Source organism: Caretta caretta, chromosome 15, assembly GCF_965140235.1.
Source record: "Caretta caretta isolate rCarCar2 chromosome 15, rCarCar1.hap1, whole genome shotgun sequence".
Taxonomy (NCBI): Eukaryota; Metazoa; Chordata; order Testudines; family Cheloniidae; genus Caretta; species Caretta caretta.
The window spans coordinates 4990643-5008392 of NC_134220.1; the positions used below are offsets into that span (position 1 = coordinate 4990643).

Sequence of the window (17750 nt, forward strand, 5' to 3'; positions counted from 1 at the left end):
AACGAGTGACAGAAACTGAGCACAATCACTCCAAGCCCCAGGAAGCAAAGCAGGGCCCTGAACCCAAACCCATGTGCTGGGATGGGAGGGTTATAGCAGCATTTGGTGACTATGCATTGGATAATGGGGTCTTGATCCTTAACTTAAACTTGCTTACCCAGAATCGAAACAACTTTGGAACATCTATGCTAATCTATAACGCTGTGCCCATCACTGTGGTATCTGGGTGCCTCTCCCCGCCACCACCACATATTTTTCCCCCCTTTTCAGCATTGTTCTCCCAAAGCTTCTCTCAGCCCACTCCACTGCAGGCCATAGACAGGGCTTAAATTCTCACCGAATATTTCCTGGAGCCCCAGGGCTTCAGCCCCACAGGAGGTGCCAGGCTTAGGGCTTCTGCCTCTTGGGGTGTGCCAGGGATCGGGGCTGGATTGGCATGACCTTGACATTCAGGGGGGTCAGATGTGGGATTCAGTTTTGGCCCAGTTCAGAGACACAGGCCACTCAAGAGGTTTAGATGTGGATCCAGAGTGGAGTGTGTTTTGAACTTGGATGTCGTTGGTGCATCAGTGCAGACATTTTTGCTCTACTATGGCAAATATTTGTCTGTGAAACCCACCTGCTCAGAGTCTAACAATGGAGTAATAGACTTTAAGGTCAGAAGGGACCACCCTGTCATCGAACCTGATCTCCTGTATATCACAGACCACCAATGCCACCCAGCCAGCCAGCCCTGCACCAAACCCAACCCATCGCCATGGTATCTGAGCCAGAATTAGACCAAAGTTTTGCATGCCAGTACCTGTCTTGTTATAGTATTTGGTTCTTTCCTCCATGTGTCAGCTAGCTAGCTTCAGTTTCATTCCATAATTTTCTGTCCTATCCATCCTCCTCCATAGCTCTTCATCTGTGAATTTTTTCTGGACCTCTGATGTTGAGGATTTGTCTAAGGGAGCTGCTTCTAAAAATTTGAAGTTTAGTTAGTAAGATTTTAATAAGTCTCCAAGTTTCGGTACCATATGGTAAGACAGATTTTACAATGGTGTTAAATATTCAAAGTTTACTTCGGAGGGCCAGGTTTCTGTTACTCCGGCTCGGCTTTAGGGTTACAAAGGCATGTCTGGCTTTCGCTAGTCTGGCTTTCGTGTCTTTGCCTGTCCCACCTGCTTTGCTTACGGTGCTGCCAAGGTATGTGAAGTGTCAGACCTCTTCTCTGTCAAGCCCAGAAAAATGTTATGGGTGGTTCTGGTGCGTTGATTCCTTTTGCTTTTGGTTTTCTCAGCAGGCCTAGGCCTGTAATCTCCAGGACAAGGGCAGTGGGCAGACCAAAGATGATGGAAAACACGTAACCAAAGCAGAACTGAAAGCTATCAGAATTACATGGGAAGAAGCTAAGACTGCAGCAAGGGACTGCCAAAAATGGAAGGCAGTGGTGAAGGCCCTATGACTCGCACAGAATAAAGAGGCAAAGGTCAAGTCATTACGTGCCACCTGCATGTTACAAATCAGGCTTAGGTGCAAATATACAAATGACTTCACCCTCTCACTGAGGAAGTTACAGATCACAGAGGAAACCTAGCCACTTTATGGGGAAAAGCAATCCATCTTCTAATGATTTCCCCCACAGCTCTGGAATAACCTGGGATTCAAGAGACAGGTCTGTTTTTAATACAAAAGAAACATACGGATTTCTATCCAAGGTACTTTATGGGCCCATCACCATGGTATCTGAGCACCTCACAGACAGCAATGTATTTATCTTCATAACACAAGGGTGCATTATCCCCATTGTACAGATGGGAAAGTGAGCTGCAGGGCTAATGAAGTGAATTCCTCCAGACCTCCTGGGCAGGCCACCCAGATCTCCTTGATACCTAGCCATTGCTTGGCCACAAGGCCATGTTTATTGCCTAGCAACAGCCTGTCTGGGGCTATGTTTCCTGGTTGACACACCCAAATGTGAACACAGCATTGCTCTGGAAACACTTCCCGAGTATTAGCAGGCAGATTCCTTAATCACAGGGTTGGATTCAGTAATTTGTACAGGCCTAAAGAAAAATGCACCTTGTGACTCCTGTGAGCACTCAGGATTGCTTAGTCACCATTCCTACACCAAAGAGTTTGGAACATTTGGCTTGGAGGGGGCTGGGTTAATATTTTCAGCTATTCTGAGCATCTTGAAATATGCATGAGATGTTGGGGGAAGCTGTAGGACAGGTGGGAAGGGAAGCTGGAGCATTAGCTCAGCATGTTTAATTCAAGGAAATCCTTTGTTGATGCCAATTAAAGACTGCATAATGGTGCAAAGTACATCTCATTTATTGACTTCACATTAGATATTGGACGCTACCTCCCAGGCCTGAGAGTTAAATGGGAAGATCTGAGCCCCTTTTATTTTCCAAGCTTTTCAATTAACCAGCATGCTTCACCTCTTGTGGATGACGACAGCTTAGGAAAAAGAAATCTTTATTTTATATTTTTTGTATACTTGTACACAAGTAAAATAAAATGCATATCTATATATACTGCAATCTCAGTGAAGGAAAAGGCAGCATTCTTCAACAAATGCTGCCCATAAACATGGCATGACGGAAATGAACACAGTAAAACTGCAATATTCATAAACATAGGAGTAAAGTAGCATCAAATGCATCACCTCTGCAAATGGGAACTTGCAACGCCGTTCAGTATGAGTTCAAGTTACAAACAAATTTTAAAAATTCTTTCAGGAGCATTTTCTTACATACTCTTTTGTTTTGTTTTGTTTTATGTGTGTGTGTAAATTATATTTCTTTACCATCTGCTTTAGCAAAAGCTGCTATGTGAGTAAGTGCAGTTTCAAAGACCAAAGGTATAATAACTCACAGGTTTCAGGACAAATAAATTATGTACATCTTGGTTTTGTCTTTTTTTTTTTTTTTTATAAAGGCATCCAGTTAACTTTTGTGTAACAAAGCTTTCTCGGGGTGTATAGCAGTTTGCTTCACTCTTGCAACATTTATGGAGGTCAGCAAAATTCTGGTGTTAATGTGTCATTGACCAAGGGAAAGAGATGCTTTTAGCAGAGCAACAGTAAGCTCCACACCAAGAGGGGAAGCAAAAGACTCAGGCTTGAATGTAATGTGGAGCTGTTTCCTTGCTGGGTGAGGCGGCACTGGGCCTTCGACTTGTTTTTTTTAGAGCACCCCTGCCTCTTTTTGGTTGGGACTGTGGAGGGTTGAATGGGAGCTAGGAATTCTGGTTTCAACTTGGTCAATGGAGGGTCTACAACGCTGGGGAAGGTCCCAAAAGGGGAGTCGTTTATCTGCTTGTTGCTCCCATTTTTGGAAGGGTCCGTTTCGATGTACTTTATTTTGGACATGTTCTCCTTATCTTTGAAAGGGTTGTTGGGGGACGGCCGGCTGCTGTGTGAAGATGGACCCGCCTTACCCTTGGCTTCATAAATAAAGGATTTATCAGTTTCCGGTTGGCAGCACTTCTGGGAGCCGTCCCGGGAATTTAGTGGGGAGTCGGTGGTTGGCAGTTTGCCAGATCTGGTCTTAGTACTAAAAACACTTGTTCTTATCTGATTGAAAGAGTCGACACATCCTTCCAAGTCGCTGCTCTGCAGTCTTTTGAGGTCTCTCCCTGCCAAGTTAGCGGGCAGATGGCACTCCAGCTCTGATGAAGATCCTTTAAACTGTTTAAACCAATTCCAGAGGGACTGAGCCTGACAGTCACAGATCCACTGGTTGCCATTTAAACGAAGGTATTGGAGGGACACTAAGGGAGCCATTGTTTCTCCAGAGAGCACCGTCAAGTTGTTATTGAACAGATACAAGGTCATCACTTTCCCAAGGTCATGAAAAGACCTGCGGTGAACCAGGCTGACTCTGTTCTGGTGCAACAGGAGCCGATCCAGGTTGATCAGCCCACGAAAGACATTCTCTGATAAGCTCTTAATTTTATTACCATGCAAAAACAGATAGGTGAGATTTGCAAGATCTAGGAAAGTGTCATCCAGCAGGTTCTGCAGGTTATTATCCTGAAGGTAGAGATGCTGCAAGGAGAACAACCCTCGGAAAAGCCCTGTGGGTAGCTCCAGGAGCCCACAGCGATCCAAGTGTAAGGTGTGAAGGTGAATGAGACCCTGGAAAGTGGTAGGATTGATGAACTTCAAGTTCACATTGTCACTGAGGTCTAATTCCTCCAGTTTGTCAAGCCCATAAAATGCCCTGGACTCGATGAGGCTGATGTTGTTGGAATGGATCCAAAGGATAGTCATGTTGCGGCAGGAACTGAAGCTGGTGGACCTCACTAGGGTTATCTTGTTGTTGTGCAGGAAGATGCGTTGGGTCTGAATGGGGATCTCAGTGGGGATTACTGTCAGTCCCTGCTGCTGACAGCTTATTGTGATCTTGGGTTCACTGTAGCATACACACGCCCCAGGGCAAGATTCCACTTCCAACTGGATGTTCAAGCAAAGCACCAAAATCAGCAGTTTGCTTCCTAAAGGACAACAAAAATAGAAAGTAAATTAGAGTCAGTTACAGGAGAGCATTTTTCTCTGCAACTCATGTATTAGGCTGAAATTCACCTTTGCAAGTGCATTGCATTAACCACGTGGTATTCGCAAGCAGCATGTGCCAGGCAGCCAAACAATTACAATAAAGAATTAAAACTCTTCTGCCACTCAACACAATAGTTAAAATCAATGTACGCGTGGAGAGAGAGTCTGAATACTGCATCAGTCTTTCACATTTGGGAGGCCTCAGAGTTAGGCCACAAGTGGAAATTAGTGTTCATATCATTTCTGCATAGTGTGGTATTGCATTGTGTGTTGTGATGATCAGGAAGTGGAGGGAGGTTCTGGATAAATGTCCTAACACAGAGACAGTCCCTACCCCAAAGTAGTAAATAGCCTTACTCCCTTGGGGCATTTCTTTCCATGGCAGAATCACCACCCCATTAAGCACTATTCAACACTAGGACCAGGTCTACGCTACAGCCCTATATCAGTATAACGACGACGCTCAAGGGGGTGACAAATCCACACCCCTGAGTGATGTAGTTACACTAACCTAACTCCCGTGTAGACAGTGTTATATTGGTGGGATAGCACTATGCTGGCTGCATTGCTGTACATGAAGACAAGCCCTCTGCTCAAGAGTGGCCCAGGGCTGGGATGGCAGAGGGTGCAGTAGGCAGGCATGGGTTGCATTGTGCCGGTGTTACCCTTTTAGTTCCTCTTAGTCCGGCACACCACAAGCCATGCTGCACCCTCTGCTATCCCAGCCCTCCCCCAGCCCCCCCCCAACCCCCCCAAGCAGGTACATGAACGTACAGAAATGTGAACTAGCATCTCTTCTTGTGCCTTTCCATCAGCTGTCTCTCTGCACTAACCCCTTTGTTCTGCAGGAAATGATTGTATCCAACTCTCAGAAGAACTGACAAGACAAGCATGTTTATAGAGAGACACTAGGGCATTGGGCTTCATTTCTGCCTCTTCTAATACTGACCATTTTGTAGCCAAGTGCTGTGTGATCTCATACCTTGGCCTTCCCTTTTCTCCAAGGAAGTCCATGGAGTACCTCTGAAAGAGCAGCGGGGTATGGCTTATTTTTGCCAGAGGGTGACACTGTGCTGGGGGGAGGTTGTGCCCAGCCAGATTCAAGGACCCCTGAGAGTTTGCATCACAGGAGAAAAGGAGTACTTGTGGCACCTTAGAGACTAACCAATTTATTTGAGCATAAGCTTTTGTGAGCTACAGCTCACTTCATTGGACGAAAGCTTATGCTCAAATAAATTGGTTAGTCTCTAAGGTGCCACAAGTACTCCTTTTCTTTTTGCGAATACAGACTAACACGGCTGTTACTCTGAAACCCATCACAGGAGAATCTTTCATTTGTGCTTTGTGTGAAATGGCAACACATTTGCATGCTGAATCTCAGCCCCACTCCTTCCCAGAGCCCAACCCCACAAGGTGCTGGGGCCCAGACCCTCAAATGGGAGTTACATGCCTAAATACCTTTGAGGATCTGGGCTTGTGTGCTTTCAACTCTCACTGAAACTGGTGAGAGCTGAGAGCAGTCAGCTCTCACAGGGCCCAGCCCCAAATACGCATTAGCAAAAAACTCACAATGCAAGCTGGGTGACTTTTGAGGTGCATGCATGATCAGATTAATCTTTCATGGGCCCTGGCACCTGGACCGTGGCCCCTCCCTTGCCCCCCCCCAAAGCCTGTCTCCTGCTTGGCATCTTCCCCACAAGGCCCTGCCTTGCCACTTGCACAGAGGGAGGGAGCAGAGAGGAGCAAGCAGGGGGTGAGAGGGTGGAGAGGAGCAAGAGATGGGCAGGGCCTCAGGGGGAAGGGGCCAAGTGGGGGCAGGGCCTTAGGGCAGAGCACAAGTGGAGGGGGGAAGGGGCAGTGCCATGGTCCGGCACCAGGGCCCTTTCTGAGTGTGGGGCCGGCACCATGGCGCCATTGTAAACCTGGTACCGGGTGCATGCCTGGTAGTGAAACGAGGCACACTACAGGCAACAGATCCAGTGAGTTCTCCTCTCTCCGTAACCCAGAAACCCACAGGGAGACATTGCAGTGCACCACCGCTCACAGCAAAAGATGCATCTTACCCTGGGCCCATTACACTAGCGAGAACTACAGGCTGAGACTAGCCTGAGGAACCGGGGAAGGCATTTTTAACAGGGCCCTCCTAGTAATTCGCTGCCATGGAATGAAGGTGGTCCCTCTAACTAATCTGCTGAGCCATGATCTGAAAGCAGCACATGCCCCTTTGTGAAATGCCCCGTGCCATTTGGGCCACGTGATCGTGTTCCTTTCTGTGTCACGTGTCTCCTTTCCAGCTCATCACAGCATCTGGAGCGAAGGGACAAAGAGCATCTTTCTGTGTTCGTTTCTAGGGCAGGTTTGGTCTTTGTGAAGAAACCGGAAATGTTGGTCATGCATTTTAATGCCTCTTTATAGCTAAATTTAAAGTAGTAGCTTGAGAGTAGAGATCAGAGAGTCGGGCAGACCAAGACACTGACACAAAACTGGACAAATTAGCAAGACACAGAGAGAGTCCTGGTAGTTCCAGCCAACATATGTGCAGTGGAATCAAAACACCGCTCTCGAATGGCGGAATGCATTTCACAGGCAAGCCTGAAAGCTGATACTGTATCTAATGCAATCTCCTCATCTCTGAGTCTAAGTAGCAACTTCAAACTCAGATGATAAGAGCATAAATCATATGGAAATTCCACCAAACTGTTTACTGAAGCAACGACAAAGGTATCAAAGTGGCTGAGGGGGAAGAGTCTCTTTCACGTGATAAAAGGCTGGAAACCAAGACACATGCTTTACTCCTGTCATAAGAATTCACTCGGCACAGCTAATAAATCGGTAGCTGATCCAATATTCCCACACAGACATGAGATTCCTATACATCATATTTCACTTGGGAGATGACACCGACCCAGCACATTGGGATAATATGAGTCTGATATTATTATCTGCTGTGCCTCCCTGGAAGGTTGCATGTTGAGCTCAGTATTATGACACATTCTGGCTGGCTTGTCATGTTTTGACACATCCTTTCCCATTGTATGGAGTAAAGTAACACAAGGCAACTGAAGTCTCCTGCCGGGGAGGTGTCACACCAGGAGGAGCCTCCTGGGAAATTAAAACAATCCCGGCATCTCTCTGGCCAGCACGATTCCTCTCCCGCTAAGAAAGAAAAATTGCAGGAAAGGACATATGTTTTTCTGGAGGTTTCTTCAGCATCGTGATTCATAGCATCAGGGGGTCAGGGATGGCGCTCGAGTGGTGGAATTCAGTCAGCACCACAACAGCATCCGCTCCATTGTAACACAGCATCCAGCTATACGTATTGCCTGGGAAATCAGGGCTGCTTCCAGCTCTTCCTCACCGGCATTTACAATAGTGCAGGGCCTAAAACCTACCTGGGAGCAAATCGAACGTCTCCCTGGATGCATCACAGGTGCCCTGCCAGTATGGGAGGGAGGCACAACGTAACCAATGCAGACGGCAGATTTTAGACAGGGGCCGGGCCGGGAATGCTTGTGAATATACCCCTCCTCCTGTGCACAAGGGATCGGGATGGCATGTCAATATACGCCCCGCCCCCCCGCATCCCCATCCCCATCCTCAGAGCTATGTCACCTGCTTTCAGTACTGTCCATTCAGGTGTTTTGTACCGTTGTGCAGTGAGGGCCCCGCAGGTCCCTGGTGGTGGACACAGCTGCTGGCTGTCTGCTCCGGCCTAGCCCCAATCTCTTGGCCTACGGAGCCAGAGGTGTGGCAGTGTTTCTTCCCAGCCCACAGGAGCAGAAGGAAGGTGACAGGTCTTGCTTCTGCTGCTGGCAGCCTGTCAGTGGCTCTGATTCCTGGCTGCTAGAGAAGCAGCAGACGGGAAGTAATTCCAGGCGGCACAAGCCTCTCTGCTGCTCTGGCTTTTAATTAGTGAGCTCGGTGCTAGCAAGTGGCTCAGATAAGCTCATTTCACCACAGACAGCTCCTGTCAATGGTCTCCCAAGCCTTTTCTCGCTTCCAATTTGTTTCCCTTTGTTGGGCTGGGCCCTGTGCTCACAGGGCTCATTGACACTTAGCTGCGCCGGTCACCAGGAGCCTGACTGTCTTCCCCAGCCATCAGAGAGGGACCCAGGATAGGCTGCTGAGGTCCACGCCAGTGCTGCAGCCCCCAGCAATGGAAGAGTTCAGCGTAGGGCTGCCAATTTTGGTTGGCCGTATTCCTGGAGGCTTTGTCCCATGACATCATCTTTAATTAAAGATTCAGCTTTAATTCCTGGAGACTCCAGGATAGCCCTGGAGGGCTGGCAACCCTGGTTCAGTGGGGTAGGGGCACTCGCTCTCCTCCCAGCCCCCACTCTGAGGGCACAGCAGCTATGTCAGTCCTTGAACGTGCACTGCACTTGCCACCCCAGCCCAGGTCCCAGGGACGATCCACCCCAGGAAGACCAGGAGCTCCCCTAAGATGCGCCTTTGTCTCTGCATGTCATCCCCTCTGCCCCCGCTGCCATGGCATTTTCTCTGGAAAAAACACCCCCCTCCCAGTGTCGCAGCCTATGGGCGGGGCTTTGACTGGGAGCTGGAACATGGAGCCGGGATCTGTTTAAAAGACATGTGCGTGTTTTTGATTGTGTGTGGGTAGTAGGTGTGTGGGGATTTGTGTGTGATTGTGGGTGGACGACATGTGTAGGAAGCGTGTGGATGTTTGTCTCTGCCACCGTTTGTGATCTGATCACACGCCTCGCAATATTTGATTTCTTCCTTAAAGCCCCAGCTCTTGGACTGAGGTGAGATCTTGTGTTTCCACTAAAAAAAAGTAAGTTTAAAAAAAAAGTTTCTAGCCCTTTTGGCTGAGAAGAAAACTAGGGAAACATGGCCCCTAGATGCTCAGAAGGCAAATCGACAGAACGGGGATTATTTAGTTTTAAATGTTACGATTTTTGGAACCTGACTCATTATTTTTGAAAGCTGGGGCCGGACAATGCAGCTGTGTGCAAGTGTGTAGGCTAGTGTGTTTCCAGGTGTGTGTCATGTGGGGTGTGTGTTTCTGAGTGTACCTGTGCATGATAGTATGTAAGAGGTATGTGTGTTTTTCTGTGTGTAGGATAGAGCGTTTGTGTATGTGCATTTGTCAGTGTGCATGTGTGTGTAGTAGGTGGGTGTGTTTGTGAGTGTGTGTTGGCAAGTGTGCTATGTTTAGTAGTAGCAGTAGTATTTGTACTGAGGTAGCCCCTTGGAGCACAGTCATGACCTAGGCCCCACTGTGTCGGGCACTGTACAAACAGAATAGAAAGACAGTCGCTGCCCCAAGGAGCTAACAGTCTAAGGGTATGTCTACACTACGGAATTAGGTCGAATTTATAGAAGTCGGTTTTTTAGAAATTGGTTTTATATATTCGAGTGTGTGTGTCCCCACAGAAAATGCTCTAAGTGCATTAACTCGGTGGAGCGCTTCCACAGTACCGAGGCTAGAGTCGACTTCTGGAGCGTTGCACTGTGGATAGCTATCCCACAGTTCCCGCAGTCTCCGCTGCCCATTGGAATTCTGGGTTGAGATCCCAATGTCTGATGGGGCTAAAACATTGTCGCGGGTGATTCTGGGTACATATTGTCAGGCCCCCAGTCCCTCCCTCCCTCCGTGAAAGCAAGGGCAGACAATCGTTTCACGCCTTTTTTCCTGAGTTACCTGTGCAGACGCCATACCACGGCAAGCAAGGAGCCTGCTCAGGTAACCGTCACCCTATGTCTCCTGGGTGCTGGCAGACGTGGTACTGCATTGCTACACAGCAGCATCAACCCCTTGCCTTGTGGCAGCAGACGGTACAGTACGACTGGTAGCCGTCATCGTCATGTCTGAGGTGCTCCTGGCCACGTTGGCCGGGAGCGCCTGGGCAGACATGGGCGCAGGGACTAAATTTGGAGTGACTTGACCAGGTCATTCTCTTTAGTCCTGCAGTCAGTCCTATTGAACTGTCTTATGGTGAGCAGGCAGGCGATATGGATTGCTAGCAGTCCTATTGCATCATCTTCTGCCGGGCAGCCATGAGATGTGGATGGCATGCAGTCCTTCTGCACCGTCTGCTGCCAGCCAAAGATGTAAAAGATAGATGGAGTGGATCAAAACAAGAAATAGACCAGATTTGATTCCCCCCCTTCCCCCGTCTAGGGGACTCATTCCTCTAGGTCACACTGCAGTCACTCACAGGGAAGGTGCAGCGAGGTAAATCTAGCCATGTATCAATCAGAGGCCAGACTAACCTCCTTGTTCCAATAAGAACAATAACTTAGGTGCACCATTTCTTATTGGAACCCTCCGTGAAGTCCTGCCTGAAATACTCCTTGATGTAAAGCCACTCCCTTTGTTGATTTTAGCTCCCTGAAGCCAACCCTGTAAGCCATGTCATCAGTCGCCCCTCCCTCCATCAGAGCAACGGCAGACAATCATTCCGCGCCTTTTTTCTGTGCGAACGCCATACCAAGGCAAGCATGGAGGCCGCTCAGCTCACTTTGGCAATTAGGAGCACATTAAACACCACACGCATTATCCAGCAGTATATGCAGCACCAGAACCTGGCAGAGCGATACCGGGCGAGGAGGCGACGTCAGCGCGGTCGCGTGAGTGATCAGGACTTGGACACAGATTTCTCTGAAAGCATGGGCCCTGCCAATGCATGCATCATGGTGCTAATGGGGCAGGTTCATGCTGTGGAATGCCGATTCTGGGCTCGGGAAACAAGCACAGACTGGTGGGACCGCATAGTGTTGCAGGTCTGGGATGATTTCCAGTGGCTGCGAAACTTTCACATGCGTAAGGGCACTTTCATGGAACTTTGTGACTTGTTTTCTCCTGCCCTGAAGCGCATGAATACCAAGATCAGAGCAGCCCTTACAGTTGAGAAGCAAGTGGCGATAGCCCTGTGGAAGCTTGCAACGCCAGATAGCTACCGGTCAGTTGGGAATCAATTTGGAGTGGGCAAATCTACTATGGGGGCTGCTGTGATGCAGGTAGCCCATGCAATCAAAGATCTGCTGATATCAAGGGTAGTGACCCTGGGAAATGTGTAGATCATAGTGGATGGCTTTGCTGCAATGGGATTCCCTAACTGTGGTGGGGCCATAGACGGAACCCATATCCCTATCTTGGCACCGGAGCACCAAGCTGGCGAGTACATAAACCGCAAGGGGTACTTTTCAATAGTGCTGCAAGCTCTGGTGGATCACAAGGGACGTTTCACCAACATCAATGTGGGATGGCCGGGAAAGGTACATAACGCTTGCATCTTCAGGAACTCTGGTCTGTTTCAAAAGCTGCAGGAAGGGACTTTATTCCCAGACCAGAAAATAACTGTTGGGGACGTTGAAATGCCTATATGTATCCTTGGGGACCCAGCCTACCCCTTAATGCCATTGCTCATGAGGCTGTACACAGGCAGCCTGGACAGTAGTCAGGAGCTGTTCAACTACAGGCTGAGCAAGTGCAGAATGGTGGTAGAATGTGCATTTGGACGTTTAAAGGCGCGCTGGCGCAGTTTACTGACTCGCTTAGACCTCAGCGAAACCAATATTCCCACTGTTATTACTGCTTGCTGTGTGCTCCACAATATCTCTGAGAGTAAGGGGGAGACGTTTATGGTGGGGTGGGCGGTTGAGGCAAATCACCTGGCTGCTGGTTACGCGCAGCCAGACACCAGGGCGGTTAGAAGAGCACAGGAGGGCACGGTACGCATCAGAGAAGCTTTGAAAACCAGTTTCATGACTGGCCAGGCTATGGTGTGAAAGTTCTGTTTGTTTCTCCTTGATGAAACCCCCCGCCCCTTGGTTCACTCTACTTCCCTGTAAGCTAACCACCCTCCCCTCCTCCCTTCGATCACCGCTTGCAGAGGCAATAAAGTCATTGTTGCTTCACATTCATGCATTCTTTATTCATTCATCACACAAATAGGGAGACGACTACCAAGGAAGCCCAGGAGGGGTGGTGGAGGAGGGAAGGAAAATGCCACACGGCACTTTAAAAGTTTACAACTTTAAAATTTATTGAATGCCAGCCTTCTTTTTTTTTGGGCAATCCTCTGTGGTGGAGTGGCTGCTTGGCCGGAGGCCCCCCCACCGTGTTCTTGGGCGTCTGGGTGAGGAGGCTATGGAACTTGGGGAGGAGGGCGGTTGGTTACAGAGGGGCTGCAGTGGCAGTCTGTGCTCCAGCTGCCTTTGCTGCAGCTCAGCCATACACTGGAGCATACTGGTTTGATCCTCCAGCAGCCTCAGCATTGAATCCTGCCTCCTCTCATCACGCTGCCACCACATTTGAGCTTCAGCCCGCCACTTACTCTCTTCAGCCCGCCACCTCTCCTCCCGGTCATTTTGTGCTTTCCTGCACTCTGACATTATTTGCCTCCACGCATTCATCTGTGCTCTGTCAGTGTGGGAGGACAGCATCAGCTCAGAGAACATTTCATCACGAGTGCATTTTTTTTTCTTTCTAATCTTCACTAGCCTCTGGGAAGGAGAAGATCCTGTGATCATTGAAACACATGCAGCTGGTGGAGGAAAAAAAAAAGGGACAGCGGTATTTAAAAAGACACATTTTATAAAACAGTGGCTACAGTCTTTCAGGGTAAACCTTGCTGTTAACATTACATACATAGCACGAGTGCTTTCGTTACCAGGTCGCATTTTGCCTCCCCCCACCACGTGGCTACCCCCTCAACCCTCACCCCTCCCTGTGGCTAACAGCGGGGAACATTTCTGTTCAGCCGCAGGCAAACAGCTCAGCAGGAACGGGCTCCTCTGAATGTCCCCTGAAGAAAAGCACCCTATTTCAACCAGGAGACCATGAATGATATCTCACTCTCCTGAGGATAACACAGAGAGATAAAGAACGGATGTTGTTTGAACGCCAGCAAACATACACTGCAATGCTTTGTTGTTCAATGATTCCCGAGTACGTATTACTGGCCTGGAGTGGTAAAGTGTCCTACCATGAAGGACGCAATAAGGCTGCCCTCCCCAGAAACCTTTTTCAAAGGCTTTGGGAGTACATCCAGGAGAGCCGCGAATGCCAGGGCAAATTAATCCTTTCACATGCTTGCTTTTAAACCACGCTTTTAAAAGGTACACTCACTGGAGGTCCCTTCTCTGCCTGCCGGGTAAAGGAGGCAGCCTTGGGTGGGTTTGGGGGGTACTGGCTCCAGGTCCAGGGTGAGAAACAGTTCCTGGCTGTCGGGAAAACCGGTTTCTCCACTTGCTTGCTGTGAGCTATCTACAGCCTCATCATCATCATCATCATCATCTTCGTCCCCAAAACCTGCTTCCATTTTGCCTCCATCTCCATTGAAGGAGTCAAACAACACGGCTGGGGTAGTGGTGGCTGAACCCCCTAAAATGGCATGCAGCTCATCATAGAAGCGGCATGTTTGGGGCTCTGACCTGGAGTGGCCGTTCGCCCCTCTGGTTTTCTGGTAGGCTTGCCTCAGCTCCTTAATTTTCACACGGCACTGCTTCGGATCCCTGTTATGGCCTCTGTCCTTCATGCCCTGGGAGATTTTGACAAAGGTTTTGGCATTTCGAAAACTGGTAGCACGGATTCCTCTCCCCATACAGCGACCAGATCCCGTATCTCCCGTTCGGTCCATGCTGGAGCTCTTTTGCGATTCTGGGACTCCATCATGGTCACCTCTGCTGATGAGCTCTGCATGGTCACCTGCAGCTTGCCATGCTGGCCAAACAGGAAATGAGATTCAAAAGTTCGCAGTTCTTTTCCTGTCTACCTGGCCCGTGCATCTGAGTTGAGAGTGCTGTCCAGAGCGGTCACAATGGAGCACTCTGGGATAGCTCCCGGAGGCCAATACCGTCAAATTGTGTCCACAGTACCCCAAATTCGACCCGGCAAGGCCAATTTAAGCGCTAATCCACTTGTTAGGGGTGGAATACGGAAATCGATTTTAAGAGCCCTTTAAGTCGAAATAAAGGGCTTCATCGTGTGGATGGGTGTAGGTTTACATCGATTTAACGCTGCTAAATTCGACCTAAAGTCCTAGTGTAGACCAGGGCTAAAACAAGAGGTGGATACAGACAGACAGGGGAACACAAGGAAACAATGGAAATTGCTCAGCATGATGGGCAGTGGTCTCTGCACACCAGGGGCCTAACCTTTGACAAGTCTGTTGCAGGCATCACAGCAAAAGCAAGTGTTAAGGAGGGACAGTGAGGTAGCTTTGGGGATCTTTGTGGGGAGCTCCTCCCAAACATGAGTGGCCGCCGGAGAGAAAGCATGTAGATGCTTCTTTGAAAATGCAGCAAGTGGGTGATGGAGACTAACATCTCTGACTGTTTGGAGGTGGGAGTCAACATCTGGACAGCGAACGATAGATGACAGGGAGGTGGGGATAGGCTGTGAAGGGCAATCAAAGTAGAGATAGGCAGCATATATTTGATGCAACAGAGAGGAGGGAGCTGACACGGCCAAAGCAATAAACTAGGAGACCGCAGCAATGTCCTGAATGGGCGTGAGTCAGGCAAGACGGCATTGGTCGAGAACAGAGAGGAGGACGGTGCAGTAATGGAGGGGTGAGATGACGAGCGTTTGGATGAGGATTTTAGCAGTGGGGATGGACAGAATCTCACAGCTGTTCTGCAGCAAGAACGGGCAAGATTTAGACATATCCTGGATGGGAGGCGCTAGACAGAGGTCGGTGTCGAAGATGACACCCAGGCTACCAGCCTGAGTAACAGGCAGGATGGTAGCACTTCCGAAGAGGCTGAGAAAGGAGGGAATGGGGAGGATTTGGGGGGGATTTTAAGAGCTGTTTCAGACAGTGTGTGTGGGTGTGTACTAGGGGTGTGTGCGTAGGTGGACAGTGTGTGTGCATGTGTTTCCGTTTGTATATATGTACGGCCTCCGCCATCTGCCTTTCCTTCTTTCCCTCCCTGTCCCTCCCTCCATCTTCCTCTCCTCCTTCTTTTTCTCTCATCTCCTCCCTGCCCTGCTTTCTAGTTTCCCCACCTTGGGAGCTGACAGATAATGGAGACCCAGCCTGGGGGAACAACAGCCGTGTCTTTGTGGCCTGGACAGCATGTTGTATTCTGTCCATCACCATTCACACCCTGCTGCCTCCGATTACCCCGAGAAAAAGCAGAGAAGAAAGAATCAGAGCTTCAAAGCTCAGCCTGTACGAACAAAGCACAGATACAGCAGGGATGTCACATATACCAGCCAGGACAGTGGCCTGCAACCTCTCAAACCTATGAACAAGGTTAATTGAGCCTGAATAAAGGGGCCCAATCATGGGAAGGGCTGAGCATCTGCAACTCTTGGAGGCCCCAATGGGAGTGGTTGGTGCTCAGAATCCCTTAGGATTGAGCCCCTTAGGTGATGTTAGTTGCTGAGAGAACAAGTGCTTGGGGGATTTTACTTCTGTGAGTTAAAAGGAGGCCTGGTGTCATAGCCTGCTCATAGGGTTGCCAACTTTGTAATATTTAAAAACCGGATACTCCAGCAGGAGTGCCAGAACCTCCCCCGCAGCCCCACCCCTTCCCCCAAGGACCCGCCCCTGCCCTGCCTCTTCTCCTGAGGCCACACCCCAATTTGCTCCTCTTCTCCCCTTCCTGCATTTGGTCGCTGCTCTTTCCCCACTCCCCGGCCTGACACAGGTAGAAGGCAGCCCCAGTTGAGTAGGGGCTGGCACAGGTGACGGCTCGGCACCTCCCCATCTCCCACCCATGCTAACTGGACTTTGGGTGTCCGGTCAGTAGATCTGACTGAATATGGTCAAGTCCCCTTTTCAATAGGACTTTCTGATTGAAAACCAGACACCTGCCCATGCCCCAGACCGGAGCAAGGCCTTGGCTGTGTGTCTGTTAACCAGCCCATTCCCTTCTCTGTATGCAGAGGGCCCGCAACCCTGCAGGACACTGCCGGCTACACCACTCTGGGAGTCAGAGTCCACAGGGTGGACCCTGCCAGCACCCAGCTGAGAGGTCACTGGTGGGGCATAGCCCCTGATGTTGCCACCTGAACAAGAGAAGGCAGGTAACCAAAGGGATGGGCCTGGGGAGGAAGAGCAGGGGCCCAGCTACGGCGGTGCCTGACTGGCACATTTAGAACTCGTTTTCCCAGATTTCTGCATTGCAAGCCCAGCTGTGGGTTCCAGTTCACCACAGGGCCCCATATCCGTCCAGTCTGATGGCCCTGGATTCTGTCCCACAGATTGGGAGAAAGGAGACAGCAGACTCCTCCACACACCCAGCATGCTCCCCAGCTGCTACAGAAGGATCAACCACTGCACTTCAACACAGAGCCCCAGCCAAAGCCCCACTCCCAGACCAGGCACACCACCTCTACCGCTGTTTCAATCGCCACCCATCCCTGTGGAGGTAAAGACCCTCAGGGTGAGATTGATTTCCAGCTGCAGGAGAGACTATTCCCTTCTCCCTTCCAGATCATGATTAAAATTTTACTGGTTTAAAACACAGTTCCAGTCAAAAGCAAAAGATAAAAAGAAAACTCAGCACCTGGCACCTTCACTCCTTCCAAGAGCTTGGCTTGGAGTTTTGCATTTGTTCCTCCTGAGCTTTCTTTAAAGCCAGAAACCTCCTCCAGTCAAACTGCAGCACTTCCCCTTTGTCTTCTTACAAGTGTTATGACTCATGGAACTGGGAAGCAATTAAAGTGGGTCCATTAGCTGCCTTTCTGCTAGTCCCAGGTGCGATTGCATTGTCAAACACAGCAATTAGAAAGAAAAGGCTCCTGGGGCCTCTAATAGACACTTTGCAAACTTTCTAAGATGCCAAAGCAAAATGCAATTTTCTGTAGTTTGCAAAGCCAGAACCTTTCCCTCCTGCTTTCCTCTTGTCTCTATTGATTTGGAGATATTATAATGCAGCTTTACTATAGCGGAGGGTCAATAATCATTTGAATTCACTCCTGGGTGGACATAAAGGGGCTACTTTATAATACAAAACCTTTTGCTGATGCAAACAGCACTTTACTTTTGTTTATAGCATATGGCGTGAGGAGAGTGACTTAATTCCCAGCTGTAAATTGCTATTGTTTGAAATTCACCCTATGGCTTTTAAGCCCATTTTGCAAAGTAATGTCAGTTTATCCCCTATTTTTGACTGAGGCGGAAGGATTTTGAGGGGAGCAGGGATTATGTGTTTTAGGTTGAATATGTGCTGGTAGGTTAATGGGGTACAAGTTGGGGGGGGGGGGGGAGGGGCTAGTCTC

General features: G+C 49.3%; 1 protein-coding gene across 1 annotated transcript in view; it reads right to left on the reverse strand.

Moving 5' to 3' along the window:
* Nucleotides 1–2449: 2449 nt before the first annotated feature.
* The window catches only part of RTN4R (reticulon 4 receptor), a 136744-nt gene continuing 121443 nt past the window's right edge, over nucleotides 2450–17750 (reverse strand). Inside the window, exon 2 of the mRNA XM_048821420.2 lies at nucleotides 2450–4488. Within this exon, the coding sequence (XP_048677377.1) occupies nucleotides 3059–4488 (1430 nt within the window). The 3' untranslated portion in view covers nucleotides 2450–3058. The remainder of the gene's footprint in view (nucleotides 4489–17750) is intronic.